Consider the following 22,708-nt stretch of genomic DNA (forward strand, 5'->3'; position numbering starts at 1 on the left):
AAGTTTTCAATTTTAATACTTAGTCTCCTTTAGTCAATAAACAATGAAGAACTTCTTCAGCTATGAAGATACAACCCTACTATAAGAATCGCTTCCTTGTATAAATGCATTATTATGTTAAATAAAGAGTTCTTAGACTGTTTATGCTTGTTTTTTTGAGAAGCTCAATAGTGGCTTCTGTCTACCTTAAGCAATCTTACTATACATTCTATTCCAAAGGTCACCATCTAGTTGTGCAGGTAACAACTCCCCAAACCACCAAGAAGCAAAGTCATTGGAAGAAAGCACCAATCATCACTCACACCACATCTGTCACAAAGATACTGGGAATTTACAGAAGTAAACGCTTAGGGCTTGTCTCTCTTCTATCTTCATGTACACTTCCCTTCGCTTTATATATTTTCACCTAAGACTCCAGAGTCTTACTTTAGAAGAGATCAAAACTAAGGTTTCAGCGCTTTAAGGTGTTTGGTTTTACCTGCTGAATAACTTTCACTAGGTCTTTCAGCACCTGCCGGCGTTTCCGCACGTCTTTGTTCGTTATGACGGCAGTAGTCAGATAGCGGAGAATATGAGGACACATCGTTTGGATTGCATTAAGGTACCTAAAGTAAAAATACAACAAGTACTTGATAGTCACTAAACTTCCACAATTTTCAATGTAAATAATTCAGTGTGAATTAAAGGAAGCATCTGTCTACATTGTTTAACCTAAGACTGCAAACATTTAGGGGAACAACCACCTACAAAACCAGCAGAATTCAATGACAGGATGGGAATTGTACCACTACTGCCAAGAGTGAGTAGGAAGACTCATTCAAGAATCCAGTAAGTCCTTACTATTGCGGAATCGATGTTAGAAGGTCTCTAGATATACTATTAGTTTATCCCAAAAGCTCTGATGACAGCTATGACTTAGACTCTCTCATAGGAACAGAGGAGAGAGACTTTGCATGTGCAGGCACTTTCACAGTCAGAACACTGGGCACATACACAAACTAACTAATTTTGCTGATGTAAAAGTAGAAACAATGAGGACATTATTAAAGTATTACATGGCCCGGATTAAATGTGTAGCAGTGGCAATCATGAAAAACAGGAATAGATGTGACATAAATGCCAATGGGGTCTTCACCATTAATTACCAAATCATGCTACTAGCGACGATGGACAACCTTCTAAGTCATTACTCTAACAACTTTCTTATATAGATCCAATACAAACTAGTTGAGTACCTTCACCACCAGGTATGATGTCGAGTTCAGAATTATGTCTGTAAAGATCATTTCTCAAAGCTATATATTCAAGTTTTAGAGTTATCAACCCAGCTCCCATCAATAAAGTTGACTCCAAGGAAATTGTTCCTCCAATTATAAACTTCTCAGAAGATGAAATTCCAGAAAGCTTTTAAATATGGACTTCCATGCTCTCCTAGACTGTAACATGTACACATGCAAGTGCACACACACCACTGTATTACATATTCCTACTGAATTCTTCAGGGATTTAGAATTTAATACCTAATAATCTGCAAATTTATCATATGATGCTAAACTTGCATTCTTTTCATACTCCTGTGAGCCACTTCCTTGGGATACCGTTTCTGTGAATACACAGAAGCTGACAAAAATGACGTGAAGAACTAGGATGATTACACAGGTACTTACATAAGAGAAGTCAAATTTCTAAACTATTCTAATGACAAAATTAAAATATAGCATTTGAGTGTATGTTTAAAAACATAAGTAATGAGACAAATAGAATTCCTTCATTGGGGATAACTAACAGGGTTCAAATTTAGAAGTGCTTAAAAAAAATTGATGGCAATTGAGTTGGGTATGACAGTGCACACCTGTAATGTCCACACTTGGGAGCAGGATGCAGAAAATCAGGTGTTCAAGTCATCCTTAGACACTAAAGTTCAAGGACAGGGTAGGCTCAATGAGATCATCTTTAAAAAAAAATAAAAAAATTTCAAATGTATTACACATTTTAAAATGTTTATTGGTTAATGCTGACCTATAATAAAATTTCCAAATACTCAATATGGGGGGGGGGGGTGTTGCAATGCCAGAGCTCAAAGCCAGGGTCTCAGAAAAGCTACACAAAGATGTAGCTCTACCACTAAGCTAACACCCCCAATTCTTATATTTAGCTTCTAAAATCATTTTTCTTTCTAGATACTTTAACTACTGCTATCTACTGACAAGCATATGGGAACACTTTATTGCTTATATAATTCAATTAAATTGTCTTGACATTGCTTCTTCTCATGCCACTGTACTACAGATTCATCACTTCCAGTTGAAGTTAGCTGAATGAATTTAGAAATATGGGAGTTTCCTTTGTGCTTGTAATGAGGTCTGTGACATTCTAGAAGTGCGATGTGAATCTGAACGGATCAGTCACAGATCTGTGCAGCAACAAGTTCTGCTTCTTGTTTTAGCTTTGGACAGAATGGAAAACACACAAAGCTGCAAGGCCTGGCTTGTGATTCATATCATGCTGTCACTGAAATGACTTTACTAAAGCATAAATTTGACATGAAAGCACTGTTTTCCTTTGAAATCTCAGCCTGAATATTAGACTGCAGAAGTGAATCTCCACATCCTGCTGTGCATGATGATAGGAGCCCAAGGGCAGCTGTAACTCAGAAAACATCTACCTTTCCCAGACCACAGCCCTGGTCCCACCTCAGCAACCATTCTAGTTTCAAACAAGTTCATTTGTCCCAGTTGTGTGTCTTTGGCTGCTGAAATAAAAAACAACTAAATCCCTGCTGGTAAACGACTTTTCTTACTTGGCTAACAAAACAACTAATCAGAAACTCTATTTATTTATTTACTTACTTGCACAAACATACACACACACACACCCTTATATCTGTAAGAGTTAAATCTGTGGTATATATCTGTGAGTCAAAGAAGGATGATCACGTTTTAGGCAAGACTGAGGTACACAGAGAACCTCAGCAACAGTAAGAACTTTAAAAAGGTAAACAAAAAAATAAAATAAAAACAAAACAAAACTTCTGGCCAACAACACAATAGTGTAGTTAACAAATTTACAATGCAGTGGATAGATTTCTTATCAACTCAAGATAAGGCAAAGACCGGACAGGGTAAGTTGATACAAAAGGGACTCTTCCATGACATAACCTCTACTACCCTTCTTTCCCTTCCAATAATTTAGCGTAAGTCTTAATTCCTTACACTTGAATATATAGTCAACCCTCAATATCAATAGGGGATTGGTTCCAAAATGCCACTGTTTGTCTAAATCTAGGGATGCTTAAGTCCCTTATAAAATTATGGGCTACAGCTTGCATATACTCCTGTATAATTAAAATAATCTCTAATTACCTATAATACCTAATAATATATAGTTTCTGTTTGTTGATATGGGATTTCCCTCTGTATGCTGTGATTACCATTGATAAATATAGTTACTGCTGTATTATTTATGGAATAATTACAAGAAAATACCAGTACATATTTGGTAAAAATGAAATTTTTCTCAGTTGGTTACAGATATGTAATCCACTAAAATAGAGGACCAGCTGTATGCAAGACAACAGAGGCCCCTGTGACAATGCAAAGTCTGATTTAATCCTCTGGATGAGCCCTGAGTCTTCATGATATCTATATTGTTGGTTCAAAAATCATACTTTAAGAGGAATTTTGAAAGACAGGCCTAGAGTTATCAAATAACTTACCTAATAGCTACATGTGAGGTTTTTAATTATCAAGTACACATATACTACAATCAAACAAAATTGGCAGGTGACAAATTTAGATAATCAAAAACTAAAATTAAACAGTGATGTAACTTACTGTGGTTGGTAAAGGAAGAGATCAATAATATTATCACGGCCTTTTGGATGATTGAAAAAAACAAACAGAGACCAATGAATGAGCCACGTTCGCTGTTGAAGAGACTGGAGCGGAGAACTCACAGACTGAAGGATTAAGAAATGTATACACAGGAAATATTAGTATGTGAAAAACAGACAAGCACTAAAGATATGCAATCTCCAAACTGTAATCAGAACTAGATCGTAGTCTAAGTGTACTAGCCAGGCATTATGATCAAGTCTGACTCCTATCCTCTTCTCATGACCTCTGATATTTCACACTATTACATGTTATAATCCCTTCAGAAGACACTGTATAAACAAGGGCAGAAGTAAACAGTCCTCAATCTGTGTAGGTGGGTGACATTACGTGGGTCTAGCCGTCACCTTTCAACAGCTCTCTACAGCAGGAGGCGGTTCCCACTGGCACAGTAGTAAACAGGCGCAAGAGCTGCAGCAGACCTGAAGGGCTAAACCCTTTTCTCTATCAGTCAAACCAAGTGTGTCAGTCTTCAAAGTTAACAAGAGCAAATCAACTATGCTTTTTTGGTCAAGTCAAAACAGTAACAAAAACCCAAATATAAAAGATTTTTATGTCTTAAGAGAGCAATGTTGTCCCGTATCAGAAAACACAGCAAGCACACAGAAATTTCAGAGAATCAATCCAGAAGAACACCTAACTCACGTTATTGTCTATGGTCTCTTTTAACCGAGTAAGGTCTTCCATGGCTGCATCCCAATTCTGCATTAAGATTTCAGAGGCCAATTTTCCCCAGAGTGAACTTAATGCATTTCTATCTGTTGCTGGAACCTGTAGGAACAATTAGTTATAGTCTCAATATTGTGCAGCTAAGAATGTTGACTGAAGGTTTATGTCCCACCAGATTCCGTAGCCGTTTAGTCCCGAAGAAACACCATTTACTCTGTTTCTTTGAAACATGATCAAAAAGCCACTTGTTCCAGTTTCTATCATTAAGTATACCCACAAAATGATCCATATATAAAGATGCACAATTGTTAATAAGTTAAAACTGGAAGCAATCCAAATGATTATGAATAGATTAAAACCTGAACAGAAGTACATGCACAGAATGGAATACCACTGAGCAGTAAGAATTCTGATAGCTGCTGTAACACAATCTCCAAACCTCACTGATAAAGAACAGCCAGACACAAACATACATATTTTATCATTCCACATCAAAGTTTAAAAGAAGCAAAACCAGTCTGTAGGCACACAATGCAGATCAATAATGTTCAGGACTAGGACTAGAGTACCATGACAAAGAGGACACAAGACATATTCTTGGGGTAGAGAAATGGCTCAGTGGTCAGGGGCACTTATCCTAACAGAGGCCCCAGGTTCCATGCCCAACACCCACATGGTGGCTGAACAATCATCGATAACTCTAGCTCTAGGGGGATCTAGTGCCCCCCCCCGGTTTTTTATTGCTGACTATTATTGTTATTTTTATACCTCTGTAGGCACTAGGCATTCACAAGGTGCAGTCACATTTAGACAAATACTCATACATGTAAAATTTTTTGAAAATTCAGAAAAATATCTTTGTCAATTGGTAATGAGAAAGATGCATGCCAAAATTCATTGAAATTCAAAAACCATTTTATAAAGGTCCATAAAATTGCTCCTATTATATAATGACTAAAACATTTTACCAGGAGCTAGAGATGGTTCAGTGGGTAGGGTACCAGCTGTTTATTTTAGGATCCCAACATCCACAAACCAAACCGCCTCTAAGCACAGTACTGGGATTGGGGAGGTGAGATATGCTGGGGTTTGTTACTCTAGTTTCAGGTACAGGTAAAGACTGTCTCAAAGGAATAATGCATAGAGTCATAGAGAATACCCAACCTTACTTTGGCCTTCAAATGTACGCAATAATCCTGAGTGCACAGGACTCACCCCACCCCACCTCTGACACACACAATTTCATCAAGTCTATAATGCTATCAAATTCAACAAACACTTAATCTGTCAACCAACTCAATACATATTACAATTAGAGACAGTGAGTATAGGTCATGCCTGGGAATCTGCATGAACTAGACACCTTTTAAAACTGACAGGACAGCGGGCAGAGTCAAAACTGGCAAATGCTCAGTGAGTCACTGTTACCCAAGCTATCTGGGAACCATGGAAAGTAATTTTAAAGGGATTGATATGCCACTGACTGTTAACCTCAATACATCTTCAACTCTAACGGGGTGGTGGGGGGAGGGGGGGAAGACACAGCCCTAAAAAATAGTAATCAGAAATGGTTCTGGTATTTTCAAATAACTTTTACTTTCAATAGTTGCTTAATGGTCATATTTAGAGGTAGACCAAAGGCTCTAAAGTGAGAACAGATCCTTCCTTAATAAAAATTCAGTAACTTTCAAAACAAAAACATTCCAAAATGTCTACTAACTCTCCTGATTTCATTTTAATTAATACACTTTTGAAGCATAATGCAAAGAAGTTTCACATCCAAACGGTACATTCAACATATTATAAAAGTCACCAAGTCTTTTAAAAATAAATCTAGGGTCACACAGCTTTAATTTATAAACACTGACCTACAATAGGTCATTTGGAGAGTCAAATTCTAATCTCAGCCCACAGTTACAATGGCTCTTTCATAGCTAATGTTTCCTTAACCACAGATTCAAGAGTAACCAACCACCAGGAAAAAAAATCTAGAAATGAAAAAAGTCTAATGCAAAAGAAATAACTAAATTAAAACATGTCATTCCAAACCCAAAGCAAAGCTTTTTATTTTTACTATTAAACTTTCAAATAAACACCTACAATTTTTAACGGCAGTATGTAAATCATCTGTTCTTCCTTTGCACTAGGTAACAATGCACCAAAAGAAAACAGCTTGTACCCAGCTCCAATCTTTTATGTTATGAAATGAACAATAAAATTCTGCATAAATTCTAAGAAAGACAATTTTCATTTGCTGCTCTCTATTATTGGAATTCCAACATAAGATTTCTTAGGAATAATGTGAAGGTACATAGTTGAATGTTTTTAAAGACAGAGTATTATGTGTCATAAATTTTAAAATATTAAAACCCCCAGTTATAGGGCATGCATCCATTAATTACAGAAATTATTAGGCTAATTATTAAGCTGCACTCCATGAACACGACATTCACAGAACTACAATGTGTTCTAAGTGGTAGAATAAAAGCTTTTTGTACAACTTCAGCAAGTTTGCAACCCCATGGTTCGTGTGCACTGCGCTGGCTCAACTCCATCTCATTCCAGTTGGCTCTTCACAGCAACCTGCTTTCAAGCGTGGATATACTAGAAGAGTTTCAATATCTGGATTTCCAGCAGTTACCTTAAGTTTCCATGTCTTAGGAAAATGGCACGTTCACTCACTGACCAGCAACAATAAATTTACTGTGCTCGAACTCTAACACGACACTAAATCTTCATTCTCAAAATTCACTCCCACAAGTAACAGATGATATGAATAACCGGCTCTTTTCATGGAACTGTAATCATACCAGGCTTCTGGTTTTACAACCCTAGCTTAAGCTGTTTATATTCTCAAGGTAATCAACTTTTGCTCTCTTCAATCCCTGCTAACATTCAAGGTAAAAGCGATGGAATTTTTTGATAAGTCACTTCACGGTCAACATCAATGATTACCTTCAGTACACTTGCAAGCTAATCATAGCTTATCCGTAAATGAACTCATTTACACAAATGAGAGAATGAGCAAACAATGTTTTAAATCAAGCTTGGAAATAGGCAGAAAAGATTTGTTTCCTTGAAGGAAGGACAGTGGGTAGTCTAGAGACCGTCCCATACAACTGCAGTGTAGGAGAAACCTGAATAAATGACGATCATCTGCCTCTTTAACTACCCCAAACAGGAAACCTGAATTTCATGGAAGACACCAGAGACAGCATGCTCCAAATGTTTCTTTGTGACATATAAAACTAGAAGAAAAATAGCAAGAGAAAATAAAGAAATCTAAGTCACTGACTTAAGCAGGACTTTCTCTAATTTCTAGGATTAACTAAAGAAACTACAGGCTTGGGTACTGGTCCATTAATCCACAGTGAGTCCCAATTATAACTTCCTCCATAAAAGGCTAGATAAGAGGAGCACTTTGATTACTTTAAAGAGTACCTATTATCTAAATAGAAGAGAGAATGAGAAAACTTGCTAAGCTGAAGCCTGAGTTTTAATCAGGCTTCATACCAGGCTCTGTTCCCTTTGCAAAAGCACCCAATCTAGGAAGTGACTGAGCAGACTACAATGCCAGTTAGTAACTGTTCAAACTTCTCCACACCTCCATGTAATGAAGAAATCACTTACCTTTACTTTTTATTAGTTGATATGGGTAAATAAAAATTAGGTTAACATTAAAGCACATTTAAAAAAATACAGGATCAGTTGTTGGGAACAAGGAACAGATTGGGTACATTTATTAAACCTGTGTCATTCACTCTGCTGACAGTACCATGATAGGACATAATTCTGCTAACACTAAAATTTCACATATATTAATGGTTTCCTATTTTTGGATTTCAAGGTCAAATTAAAGCTCCCTTCAAATTTGTTTTTAAATTGTATTTATTATTATTGTATGCATACATATGTGTGTATGGGTGCAGGCTCCACAGAGTAAGTGTGGAAGTCAGACAGCTTTGCAGAGTCATTTTCTCTAAACACCCTGATATAGACTCTGGGATCAAACTGAGGTCTCCAGGTTTGTACTCCAAGAATGTTTACTTCCATCCTATCTTGGCAGCCCCCCTTCAAATTCTGAGGCCCTATTATGGTTTTCTATTTGGGTTTTGCTGTGAAGGATCTTCTCACTTTTCTTTCTTTCTATCTTCCTTTCTTTCTTTCTCTTTCCTTCCTTTCTTCTGTTTTTAAACGTAAACTACCTTTCTCCTTTGCCAATGACTGTTTTAAAATTTAACAGACAGACTCAACAAATTTTCTTTGGAGGAACCAGGAAAAGTTCTAGAAGCAGAGTAAAAGGAAAAGAAAAACACAGAGGTACTTACCAAAACTCTAAAGAAGTAAAGATACTCTGCAGCTCCTGAGTAATTCCCACACTCGTACTGGAATTTGGCATATCTGTAAAGTGTATCTAAATATTCTTGCCTAAACTGGGGGGAGGGGGAGAAGTTTCCACAGTTAAGTTGCAAAATTCCATTCATTTAACTCTTTTAGATGAACAATTGCCACCAATAATTGCTAATCAGAGAAATACTTGATTGCATGTACATATGTGTGTATGCATGGAACTGAACATTTAATATTGTTTTTACCCCAGAGTTCTGAACTGTACTGATAGCAATTTTACTAAAAACATAAACAGACAAACAAACTTGAACTACAGCTGACATCTGGTGTAAGTCCACTAAGTTGACTAAACTACCAAGCACATGGACACCTCCAATGTTGTTAACAAAAATAACATACACAATAGAACTTTTTTTTCTGAAAACTGGCCTCAAAACATTATTAACTTTTAAACAAAATAAAACTAAAGAAATCTAAAAGAACTGAAGGCTCAAAACAACAACAAACTACTAAATATTCTGAACCAAAGCACAGAGTATTATGTGCTGATCAGCAATCTATCTAGTAAACAAGAGCTGAAAACTAAACCATAAGCTTGAGAGTACACAAAGCCCTTCTCAGGCGGGGTGGTGCAGGGCTTTATCCCAATGCTCCAGAGGCTGAGGCAGGCAGATATGAGTTCAAGGTCAACCTGGTCTACAGACTAGGTTCCAGGACACCCAGAGGTACACAGAGAAACCTCAAGAAAAGAACAAAACAAACAAAAAAGGGTGATGCCCTAAGCTAGCAGAAGAGGAGTCAAAGATTAGGAAGAACAATAACTTTATGAACTAATGAAGACCAGAAAATGTCAAGAGCTGCTGCATTCCCTAGTAGTTAAAATGTTCTCTTAAAGTGTAAAGAAAGCATTTTAAATTCAATTCTAGTTCTGCCTTTCCTCATAAAGCTACAAGGAAAAAGAAATCTGAGTTCGACACAGCAGCAGGTGCTTTTAATCCTAGACTCAGAAAACAGAGGCAGGAGGATCACCAGAATTTGTGGATAGTTTAGCCTACATAGTTCAGGCAGGGAGAGTTACTATTATATGATGATCCACAGAAGGCAAACACTGTATTTGTTACAAAATGAGGATTATAAACAAAAATTTCCCTATCACCACCGATTTTTACAAAAACTGTGTTTAAAAACATACCAGTTGTTATTTATGTTAACCTAAGAATTCTATAAATTTGTGTACAACCTTAGTCTCTAAAGATCTTTTTCCAAAAATGACCATTTTTTAATATTAAAAAAAATACTTACCCCATGCTTGTCTGCTAGGTAGTCAAATAACATCCGACCATCCCTTAATATTGGAAAAAGTGAGCATTATTATGATTTATAGGAGGCAGAACACAAAATACACAGCTCTAACTTCTACATTTTCATCCAAAGTCATTTTAAATCTCTTAATACTTAAACAGAAATATAACTTCTAGAAAAAACAAATAGCACATGTCAAATTTTGATATAAGAATGAACACAAACTTGGAATTTTTACTTCCAGATTTCTCAGGCTCTGACTGAAGTCCAAACTTAGATGGTACCTAGGTCACAGTGTCACAAACCTCACACAATTTTTACTCAGATCAGCTGCCAAATAGCCCAACTTAATTTTTCTTAAATTAGTTTTGCATTAACTCTAGATCTAAACAAACTAGTAAAAGACAAGCAGAACAAGGACACCAAAGGAGAAAGAATAAAAAGCAAAATGTCTTCTTAGGCTTTTTTCGTATGTGGGAGTATTCTGTGGCCTGGGGCACACGTTGGGAGCCCTGCCAGCATTAAATTACTGAATACAAAACTGAATACAAAACTGTGCACAAAGTTCAGACTTTCACTATTCTCTGTCTACTTTCTGAGAGAGTATAGGAAATGCACTGTATGATCAATGACAACTAAGAGATTAGTAGAAAAATAGCATTTCTGTGAAAATAAAGTAGTCTATTAGAGTACACATTTGTAACAGCTGAGTCCCTCATTTGTTTTGAACTAAGTTCCTGCCTTCGTTTGTTATTTTCTGGTGCTATGATAAAACATTCTGAAGCAAAGCAACCTGTGGAGGAAAGGGTTCATTTTCCAACCAGACATTGAGGAGAGTCAGGGCAGGAACCTGGAGGCCCAAGGGGATGCAGAGGCCATCAGGAAATGCCACTTACTGGCTTGCTCAGTTTGTTTTCTTATACAACCCAGGGCACCCTGCCCAGGGGTGACATTGCCCCTCTCTCCCCATACATAGACTGGGTCCTCCCATAGAAAACCATTCATCAAGAAAACGCCCCACAAGAATGCCTACAGGCCAATCCGATGGAGGCAATTCCTCAGAGGAAGTTCCCCTTCTCAGATTAGTCTAGCTTTACCAAACTGACAAAGAGCTAATCTGCAAAGAGCCCATTCTATCATGAAAAGCTCTGTCTACAGTGTGGTGAGTACATCCCACGTGCATTCTGCTCTTTCCTTTATGTCACCATCTCCAACCTTTTCTCTGAATAGTTACTCTCGTTGCGTTTAGCTATGAGTAGAAGCCTGTGTGGGTATAGGGCACATTACTGTAGGCAGTTGTGCGAACCTGAAATGGGGCTAGCCCTCTGCTTCAGTACATTTTTTTTTTTTTGGTTTTTCGAGACAGGGTTTCTCTGTGGTTTTGGAGCCTGTCCTGGAACTAGCTCTTGTAGACCAGGCTGGTCTCGAACTCACAGAGATCCGCCTGCCTCTGCCTCCCTAGTGCTGGGATTAAAGGCGTGTGCCACCACCGCCCGGCTCAGTACATGTTCTTAAGCCATCTCTCCAGTCCCCATTTCCAATCTTTATGTGTCTAACACATCCTAAAACATCTGTTCTCGTCTAACATCCGGATTATTTCGACATTCACTTTCTGCATATTCATAAAGAAAGGTAGAATTTTCTCCTTTGAACAGCTTTTTATCTGTATGTATGTCTGCACAAGAACCTAGTGTAATATGGCATGGTGCATAGCATGTTACTGAATGGCAGAGTAACTGTGTAATGTCTGCAGCTTGTCTAATAATATCAAATAAGACTTTTTCAAATCACAAATAAAACCTTAGAGCCAATCTCTTAAAAATAAATAAATAAATAAATAAAAATAAAAATAAAATAATCTTAGCTGGGATGAGTACAGACATTGAAAAATGTAAAAGAATGTAAGCGGTAAGTGAGCTCGGGTTTCTCCTTCGGAAAGCAATCCAGGCATTCTAGGCATCCACCAGGAACAGGGTTTTCTCCAAAAGGCTTTCAGTTGGCTGACTCTTGGGAAGGGGTACAGGGAAAGGCGGATCTTGAACACAAAAAGTTTAGCAGCATTCCCTCCTGTATACTTCCTTGGTGCAAGCAGCACGCCTCCAATGTGACATTCAGTCTCCAAATATTGACAAATGTCTCCTATCAAGGACCAGGACATATTGAACTGCCAGGGCATGATAAAGTATGACTAGCTGGTTTAAAAAACTTTCTTAAAATCATAGTATTAGGGCTGGAGAGGTGGCTCAGCTGTTAAGGGCACCTACTGCTCTTGCAGAGAACCCGTGTTCAAATTCCCAGCCTCCATCAGAGGCTCACAACCACCTGTAACTCCTGTCCCAGGGAACCTAACCCCCTCTTCTGACCACTAAGCACACTAGGCATGTATGCAAATACACATTTTTCAGCAAAGCTCTATACACATAAAAAAATAAATTAGTACTAAAATATACGGCTATGAGACACAACCCTTAAAAAATAAAGATCCATGAAAATCAACAAGTGAGGCACTCACTTGGATCCTCAACTTTTACTACAGGGTCCCAGGTTAGCGACCTTCTAGGATTCGAGTTCACAGATTACCTGGTAGACTGCATCTGCCTTGTAGTTTCTGGATCTTCAAACATCTTCACAATTGGCTCTGTTTCTGCCTGGAGCTGTTTCAGCTGCGCAACAACTGTGGTTCTTTTTTCTCTCAAAGCTAATGAGATGGTACCATGAGTTAAACCACATCACTCCATGAGACTGTCTAGTTTCTATTAATTCAAACTATACACACTTATTTATTCTTTATACTTTCCCTCACATGCCAGGAACCACCAACTCAACACCTTCCCCAAACACACAACTTCCTTTCACTAGAGCCCCAAAGGCACACAGAGAAAGAGGGCTTCATCTTCCTACTGTGGAGGGGAAATCTACACACAAACAAGGAAGGGCTGGGTGACTAGTGCTGAGAGTAGGCAGGAACAGGTAGAGTATCACCCGGCTCCACATTTCCATGATTTCACTCCAAGTATCCTTCTATTTGTTCCTATTTAATTCCTGACTGACTACTACCCTAGAGTTTATGAACACAGGCACTACACTAAAGGTTTACATATTATTACTACATGGAAAGCAATTTTAATCTGGTCAAGAATCTTTTTTTAATATAAACTATAATTTCACAAACCAAATTCTGTTCACTATACCACCACAAAAATACAGAGAAAACTCACACATAATCTATGTTGCAAAGTATCTCAGATTAATGCTCAACAACTAATAGCCCTTGTACTTGTGGTGGTATGCATTTGTACTTCTAGCCACTTAGGAAGCTGAGATAAAAGCAGACAATAGTGGGGCTGGAGAGATGGCTCGGTGGTTAAAAGCACTTGTTCCTCTTCCAGGTGCTGAGTCTGATTCCCAGCACCCACAGGGTAGCTTATAACCATCTCTTAGTATGTGAGCCTCTTTTGATCTTCTGGGATACCAGGCAGACATATGGTATATAAACACGCAAGCAGTCAAAACATCATACACATAAGATAATAATAAAAAAAACACCCAAAACCCTTCACTCTCATCACAAATTAAATTTAAATAGTTACTGTCTATAAATTAAAAAAGAAAAAAAAAAGCTATACTGACTTTAACAGTGTCTTCATTATACCAGGATGGTCAGATCCTGCTCCTTCTCCACACCTGGATACTGTTTCTGTTCCCAATTTACTTTATTTATAATTATTTTCAGTGTGAACGATGGGGATTATCGGGGTGAGCCTAGGGTCTGGTTCTCTCTTCTACCGTGGGCTCTAAGGAGCAAACTGAGGTCATGAGGTATTTGCAGCAATGCTTCCCCCTATGAGGCACCACTCTGGCCCAACAGGGACCGGACCTTCCTTTCCCTAAGTATTTCTTTATAAATCTCAGTGCTTAAGATAGATGTTCAAAACCAAAACCCAAAAAACTTCCAAGTTCATGCCCAAACAAAAGCAGAGAACCTGCTATTAAAAACAATGTTAAAAAGTGAATTCTGTTAAGAATTCGTTACATGCGCAGCAAAAGAAAAGGCAAAAAGGGGGGAAAGCCCTATAGCATTTTCTATGTTTTATTCTTTGAGGCAGGGCTCTGGTAGGATTAGAACTTGCTGTATAAACCAGGATCTTTTCAAACTCACCTGATTATGCTTCCAGGCCCTAGGCTGCTGGGATCAGAGGTGTGTACCTCCAAGCCCAGGCCGTAGTTCCTGTACGTAAGGAACCATTTTTCTGTCCTCTTCTTCTTCAAGAAGCATCTACTGCCCTGAGCCAGTCTAGAACTCTTCTAGTAGTTCTCCAGCTTTACTCCAGGGTCTTAGGAGCATCTCATCCAATAGGTCTGGGTTGTGGGCCAAAATTTGCATTTTCAAAATAACTCTCCCAAGTAACCTGATGATGTCAAAACTTATAGAGCTGCAGCACACTCAAAAAATTGCAGGCCATCAGCCTGTAGCATACACTATGATCGGAAGGTATCTGTCAACTATTTTTACAGTAGTCACATCTTTCACTAGCAGAAACACATCTTAGAATCCTTGTGACTCTTCTGTGTTTTCACCCAAAGACTTTAAGAACAGCTTTTTAGCTTCACCTCTCATATATCATAAATTTTCACATACATTTAGCTATCGGATGTGCTTTAGCTTACCATGAGGGATATCATCAGAGTAAAGGTTTTTGTAGACATCCATAGCAAAGTCTACCATGTTGGTATCACTAAGAAGATCCAATTTTCCTTGTAATAATTCTTTTTCATTATATATCTGTAAGAGAAAAACTTTTAATGAGTATATCTAAGTTCTTCTGTTTATTCAGCATCATACTTCATGAAACACTATTTAAAAATGCATGTGTGTGCATGTGTCTGTGTATGGGCTGCTGAGTTGGTTCAGCATATGTGGGGGAACTGGTGTGTGGGTTCAGCAGGCACAGCACTTGCTAAGCAAGTCAGGAGAACAGCATTTAATCCCTGAAATGACATGAGCATGACGAAGACTGACTTCACAAAGTTAGCCTTTGTCCAATGACCCCCACGTGTGTGCTGTGGAAGCCAATGCACTGAAATCTCTCCCTAGCCCCTCAGTTTTGAAAAAACCATCACACGACCAGACATACAGGTCAGCGGTAAAGCACTAACTTAGGGTAATGAGGACTAGGCTCTTAAATATTCACCTCTTTACTATCCTTTGCCTCCACATGATGCCTACCAACCTCACCTTGATGTGGCCTTCACATTTTTCTCACTTAATAGCTGCAATCATTTATGGGCTTCTCCATTTGTACCTCTAAAATAAAACTAGCACCAATATTGTAAGCCAACAACCTATGCTAGGTTTTTGAATTGCGTGCTCGGGAAACATGTATTAACTCACAGAAAAGAAACATATACATAGACTCATATAAAGATGAAGTCTGAGAACAAAGAAGGAATCTGAGAGACATTTATCTATGTGAGAGATAAGACTTATGTTCTGAGTTTAATTTGCCAAGGAAAGAAAAATCTAGGAAGAGCCCACAATAGTGTATCACAGTATCAAAGGTGAACATCAAAAATCATACACAAATCTCCAACAGTGACATCTTAATAGTCACTTAAGACAAATGGACAAAAGGCACATGAGACAATCTCAACTTCCTTAATGAAAAGGGAACTGCCTTTAAAGACTATGATAAAAAAACATCAGTGCTAATGTCAGTACAGACTGGCTAGAATATTAATACCCTACTAGCAAGAATACAACCACTTCAAAGCTTTTATCTCCTGAAGTCATACATTCTTCAATTTGTGAACTCTGCAAAATACCTAAAGCATCTATTTAAGTATATTTCTAAAACTGTGCATAGCTCACAGGTCGTTTAAAGCTACAATGGATGAGTAAACTTGCATAATCCAACAGATTAACCAGCTTGAAAATCAGCAACTGCTAGCATAAGAGGTCACAGAAATGAGCTGCTCATGAAGCCGGGGGTGCTGGCATGCACTTACAATCCCAGGTCTCAGGAGAAAAAACGGAAGGACCTTTGGGAGTGGGATTCTGGTGTAGGAGGGTCTTCTTTCTATGTGTTGTTTTCATTGGTTGAATAAAGAAGCTACCTTGGCCTTTGGATAGGGCAGCCCTTAGATGGTTGGAGCAGACAGAACAGAATTCTTTGAGGAAGAAGGCAGGCAGAGAGCTGCCCATCATGAATCTGCCAAGTCAGACATGCTGAATCTTTCCCGGTAAGCCATGGCTTCGTGGTGACATACAGATTATTAGAAATGGGTTGAATCAAGATGTGAGAGTTAGCCAATAAGTGGCTAATGGGCCAGGCAGCAATTTAATTAATACAGATCTCCGTGTGATTATTTTGGACACTAGCTAGCTGGGCAGCCAGGAGCCAGGCGATATAAAAAGCAGCCCACACCTCCTACTACAGGATTCTAGATCAGACTGAGCTACATAGGGGAATCCTGTTTCTAAAAGTAGAACGTGGACTATAGATCATAGTAGCAAACAGCTTGCCTGCCATACCAAGAGATTAGTTCAGTCCCTAAAAGTCCTTGGCAAACATACATTCCTGATGCTGAATTGCATTTATACATATACATATATATATATGTGTGTGTGTATATATATATATATATAAAAATTTGGGCATGGTCTTGTAAATCCATTCCTTGGAAAACTGATATGACATAGATAAAAATAATGGGTTAATATAAGCCGCAAGAGCTAATAAGAAGCCTGAGCTAATGAGCCAATCACTTTTATAACTTATGTAGAACTTCTGTGTGATTCTTTGGAACTTGCCAGCTGTGGGAACTGGGCAGGAGAGTAACCCCAACAAACAGCCCCTCCTGTTACAGACATGCAAGTAAGGAGTTCAAGACCATCTTAGGTTATTCAGCAAGATCTTCCCTCAAAAGGAAAACAGAAGCCCAAACAGGTCAAACAAATCTATACTGTGAAGAGAGCTTACACTGAGAGGTGTGATGACTGAGACACTGGTTAAAAGGGGAAAAAAATCTGAAGCGCAGAGAAATTAAAATAGGGCAAGGATTCTAACACATGTCCAAATTCAAAGCCCAGGGTTTGGGCCTTTGAACCATCTGTCTCGACATAGAATAAATGGTGATATGCAAATACATAGTCATTTAACTAATTATTCAACAATTTCAAAGCCTTTATGCAGAACTATAAAAGTGCGAGAACATGGAGAACCTAAGTTGTTCCTCTTCTGGAACCTATGCTTTCCAATATCTACCATGTGTCAGTCCTGACATCCATCATGATCCCTGACTGCTCACTGTCTAGCTTTCAGGATACAAGCACCTCCTCAAAGTTCTATCCACTGAAGACTACTGAAAAACTTTAATTTAACAGTACTTGGCCAATACTGTCTCATATGGACTACTTTACCTTACAGACAAAAGTTAAGTTTTTCAGTGGTGAGATGTCTACCTTTTACATTGGATTTTTCAGAATTCCAAGTTTTGCTGGGAGGTGGTAGTGCATGCTTTTAATCCCTGCACTCGGGAGACAGGAGCAGGTGAGTTTGATGCCAGCCTAGTATATAATAGCTGGTTCCAGGACAGGCACCAAAGACACAGAGAAACCCCGTCTCGAAAAACAAAACCGAATTCCAAGTTCCAGTATTTAGTTAACTGCTAAGCATACACTCCAACATCTGTCTTCCTCTTGCTGTACTAAGGCCATCTTAGTAACACCCTCAAAGGAGTCAGTTTCCACTGAGTCTCAGCAATAGTCTTGCCTTAGCAATAAAGAAATCTACACTTACAAATTCCTCCATTTGCCTCAAAAACATGAATGCGTAAACACACAAAGAATATGAAATTCAGGGAGTTTCAAAATATCTCTGCTACCCACAGAAAGTGAGGAATTTCCGTATGTATTTCTCATGTACCAAAGGACTCTCATTTACCCAGAAAATGAAACAAAACGCACACTCAACTTTTTATTTAATCTCTCATGTACAGTACAAAATTCAATGCAAAAAAAATGTATTAAGTCTCACCTGCTAAGCCATTTTTCAGCATGGAACTTTATGATTATCAACAATTTTAGAGTAATCTACGTGTGTACGTGTGTTTAGAAATCTTCCTATGAATATAAAGAATACACCTGCCATATAAACTTTATCTGGAAGCTTATGTCATCAAAACCAGACTTTAAAAAAAAAATGCTATTTGAACGCGAACCACAAATCTACAGTTATCATCTGTGTCCAGAAACAGAATTCATCAACTTTGCTGGACAAAATTCTATCCTTATGTTATAGTAGCTTTACTTACTAAAATGCATTAATTTTCTCCAAAAGTCAATGTAAAGCGAAGCCTAATTATTTCTAAGCCAGTATTTCTTTTCAATACCGCAAAACAAAGTCCAAAAGCCTTAAAACGCTGAAACGTGTTAAGATGAATTCCCAGGACTACATCCTTAGTGAACATTAACGACCAAGTCCCATTACGTTACGTCCGAACATCGACACCAGAAAACAAAGTTTACACAGCAGCTTGTGGCACTGTGAGTTATTCTTGGTCTTCATCCCCCGTCCCCCGACAACATACGTGACATTTCTACCAAGAGAATACCTATCAAAAACCAGGAAACTTGGAGCAAAGCATCCACAATTTCCTGGAAATTCAAGGGGCCAGATGCTACTTTTTAAGCGTACGAGAATCATGTCAAGGGATTCCGCGCACAGAAACCCCAAATCCAAGCCCACCCACTCAGTTCCAAAAAGAAACCTTGAAACTTCCGACAGTACCCGCGGCCCGGCGAACGCGCACCGGGCGCCCCTCCCGCCCCGCCAGCGCAGCCTCGGGCGGGCGAGCAAGGCCGCGGCCGCCCCCAGGATCCCACACCACAGAGCAAGCCGTGGCCTCCGCGTCGCCGCACCCTGCGCTGTCACCTCGGACCCCCGAATCCCCGCCGCCCCGTGCACCCCAACATCGCGCCCCTTCGCGGGGCGCTACTCCCCGGGCCCAGCCGGTGTCAGGGCGGCCCGAGCCGGCTTCCGGCTCGCACGTGTGCCGGCCCGGCCGCCGCCTCCCCGCCTCTCCCGCCGCCTCTCTCGTCCCTACAGCTTCTTCCGCCTCCAAGCTCCCTCACCTCCTTCACGGAGAGAAACTCGAGGAGCGGAAAGACCAGATGCCGATCCAGAAAGTGCGCGATGCGCGTCGTCAAGTCGTACTCCGCCATCTTGCCGGGGGAAAGGAGGGCGTGTCCGCGAAAACTTTATTAAAACAGCGCCCAAAGGCGGACAAGGTCCGCACTGCGCATGTGCGCTCGCGGCTCCGCCAAAGCGGGCGGACGAGGGTCGCGCCTGCGCGTTGTGGTCTCTCCTTCCCTCCCTTCCTGTCCACGCCTCCTGGGTGGGGCTCAAGCCTTTAACCGACTGTCTGCTCTTTCCAAATTCTGCACTGTTCCCTTCTTGTTGTACCAATGAATAAATGCTAGTTCTAGGGAGGAAGGGAACCTAGAGTTCAGTTTTAGATTTGGTGTAGTTTGGCCTGCTTTCTTGACCTCTAAGCGGAGGGAATGATTGTTAGGTCATGGTACATATTTGAAACTCGAATAAAAGCAAAGATCAGACCTAGAGATATAATAACTCTTGCTAACTTACTGATAGGATTTAAAACCATGAAACTGCATAAAGCTAGGCGTCAGCGTGTTTGAAAGAGAGGCGAGTGACGGTAAATCTAGGTACCTCACCTTACTGAAGTGGGGTCATTCAGACTGTAGCACTGGATAATATATGCATTCATGGAGGTCAATTGATCACAGCTGGAATTTACTAAGCCCGAGGGCCCACCACCTTAAATCCCCATCACTTGAGGTCAGAAGAGCCACCTTTAATTTGGGCCACACCTATGGTGGCAGCCTAGAGAAGGAAAATAGAAGCTTTTTCACCCTCCCTGGCAAGTTCATTTCTTCACTAGTCTTAGAGTCCACTTCTGGATTCTGGCACATACTGAAGACCACCTGAGTCACCCAGCCTCGTGAACTGAACAACTACAGGGTTCTTGGACTTTCTTTGGGAGACACTCATTGGTTATTGTTGGCATAGACCATAACCTGTAAGCCACTCTAATAAATCCTGTTTATACACACACTCACTCACTCACTCACTCACTCACTCACTCACTCACTCACTCACTCACTCACTCACTCATTCTGTCAGTTCTGTCTTTCTAGAGAACCCCGACTAATACGATACAGATGGAGGAGCGAAAAGACGGTGTTGTCCTAAGAGCCAAAGGAGGGGAGGAATCCTAGTGGCCGTTAATTAAATGTAATGGCTCTGATACTTCGTGGTGATAAAGCCTATGTTCACATTTAAATTATTTACAACAATTTATTTTATTTTATTTATATAAATTATTCACAAGAATTTTCTGCCATTATTATTTTGTTGTGGTCCCTTTTTCCTACTGATGACCTTAACATGGGAGCTGTTAATAGATTTTGGATGAAAAATCTATTCATGGTGAACTTAAAAGATAAAAGGAGAAAGATTGCAGCAACATATTTTGAGGACCTCAACTAGAAAATTGAGTAGGAGGTGCAATACAGGGAGTGTGCGTTAAACAATATGGTTTGGATGCTAGTAGTACTCAGTACAATACTGATACAGATAACTAAGAGAGGAAGAGAGTGCTGTGAGAAACTGACTGGAATATGAGCAGAGCACAGACTATCAATCAGGTTGATGCCCAGTACAAATCACCAATGAAATGCAGCAGATGGAGAAAGCTCAGCTGATTGGGGATGCTGGATCTTGCTCTTGTGGACCAGGCTGGCCTCGAATTTACAGGGATTCACCTGCCTCTGCCCCTCCCGAGTGCTGGGATTAAAGGCGTGCGCCACCACCACCCGGCCGGGATTCGCCCGGCCGGGATTCTGGATCTTATGACAGACATGCAGACCTAGAAGAGCGAAATGCACATAATTCAGGAACAATTTAAACACCAGAGAAACACACAGGCAGGAAAATTAAAGAAGGATCTGAGAACAAGAGCTTGGAAACTTAGCTAAAGACTAGTGTCTACAGGAGAAGATGTGACAGAAAAAAAAAAAAAGGTGAGTGCCAAATATTAACAGTTGTGAATAATTTGAAATTTATCTTAATTCTGGGGAGTCTTAAAGTATTTTTGAGTATGAAAGAGAATAGTACTATGCTTCAGGAAGGTTAATTCTGACAGTTGTGTGGCTAGTGGGTTGGATGAGTGATGTGTGGGCGGGCTGTGGGGGCCTTCAAAGTAAGATGGGAAAAATTTTACTGGACCAGATAGACCATGAGAGCCACTTATTGAGTTCTTAAATTGAAAAGACATGAAGAAAGTGATATTTTTCCCCTTCAAATTAAGCTGGAGTAGATTTATAAACTGGATTAAATGGAGACTGTTGATTGATTGGCCTGAATTTTTCCTCTGGAAATTTCCTAACTGAATAATCTTTTTCCTTTATTTTTTCTTTTGGTATATGGGAGGTTTATATTTTTAAATATGGAAAACCTAACTTTACTGATGTAGTCACTTCCTGATGTTTTCATAACAGAAGTATTACAGAGAATTCATCTGGTTCACTCTGGTAGTGTCAGAGGTAAAGTTTGATTCTTACGAATCCATAACATGTTTACTGTATGTTCTCCATTAAATGATCACCATATTGAGCTCTTCAGAAACAAAGAATGAAAATAATTCTAGCCCAAAAGGAATAGTTACAAAGGGGTAGCAATTATGCAAAGCACAAACCAATCATATCATGATGTGAAGACACCCTGTACACAGTCTTCTTGGGGCTTGGCAGAGTTGAAGCAAGAACACTTTCTTTCCCAGTAGCTTACTTTTGCCACAAAGAAAGTAAACTCCATGTAGAGTTTCTTTGATGCCCATCATCTTCTCTGAAATAGATTGGTGGTGCCAGGAGCAGGCATGTCTCATTGTCATAAAAAAACAACCTATGTTGTTAAAACATCTTAAATGTCATATTCCGCAGTTCTCTGAAGTGTTTGGGATATCTAAAATATATCTCTATTTGACCATGAAAACATACGTCATATGTACTACACGTTTGATTAGAATAGATGACGAGTTACTGCATTTCCTTAGTATCTTAAATCGTTGGTATAAAAACTAGAAATTTGCATTACATTGTTAATGAGCTGTATAGGTACAATACCTTGAACAATATTAGAAATGTATGTAAAGTGTGTTCTAACAAAAATAGCCTTGAATTTGTAAAACAAGCAAAAATACATTTCAATGTAAAATATTTAGAACTTGCAATTGCTTTTGATTTAAAAGTAGATCCAATAATGTTCCTATTATCCTATCAAAGCAAGAACTCTGAATCTAATCTCCTTTGTTCAGCAGTTTTAGTGACCATTACCAATAACAACTTGTAACTAATCCCCCTAAACAATGATAAATATCCATAATGCCCCCTCAAAAAAAGCCAAAAACTACCC

The 22,708-nt window shown here is 39.2% G+C and overlaps 1 protein-coding gene and 1 long non-coding RNA gene across 3 annotated transcripts in view; both read right to left on the reverse strand.

The window, feature by feature from the left end:
• Eif3e (eukaryotic translation initiation factor 3 subunit E) overlaps positions 1-19,454 on the reverse strand; it is a 28,079-nt gene extending 8,625 nt beyond the window's left edge. The window contains exons 1-8 of the mRNA XM_057792537.1: positions 19,348-19,454; positions 14,883-14,997; positions 12,795-12,912; positions 10,215-10,257; positions 8,891-8,995; positions 4,539-4,664; positions 3,834-3,958; positions 479-605 (exon numbers count right to left, since the gene is read on the reverse strand). Coding sequence (XP_057648520.1) covers positions 479-605; positions 3,834-3,958; positions 4,539-4,664; positions 8,891-8,995; positions 10,215-10,257; positions 12,795-12,912; positions 14,883-14,997; positions 19,348-19,437 — 849 coding nt within the window. The 5' untranslated portion in view covers positions 19,438-19,454. The remainder of the gene's footprint in view (positions 1-478; positions 606-3,833; positions 3,959-4,538; positions 4,665-8,890; positions 8,996-10,214; positions 10,258-12,794; positions 12,913-14,882; positions 14,998-19,347) is intronic.
• Positions 19,455-21,048: 1,594 nt separating this feature from the next.
• Positions 21,049-22,708, reverse strand: part of LOC130889087 (uncharacterized) — a 143,945-nt gene continuing 142,285 nt past the window's right edge. For both annotated transcript variants that reach the window (XR_009058489.1, XR_009058488.1), the window contains one exon: positions 21,049-21,164. This is a non-coding gene — a long non-coding RNA (uncharacterized LOC130889087). The remainder of the gene's footprint in view (positions 21,165-22,708) is intronic.

This window comes from Chionomys nivalis, chromosome 17 (assembly GCF_950005125.1).
Source record: "Chionomys nivalis chromosome 17, mChiNiv1.1, whole genome shotgun sequence".
Classification (NCBI taxonomy): domain Eukaryota; kingdom Metazoa; phylum Chordata; class Mammalia; order Rodentia; family Cricetidae; genus Chionomys; species Chionomys nivalis.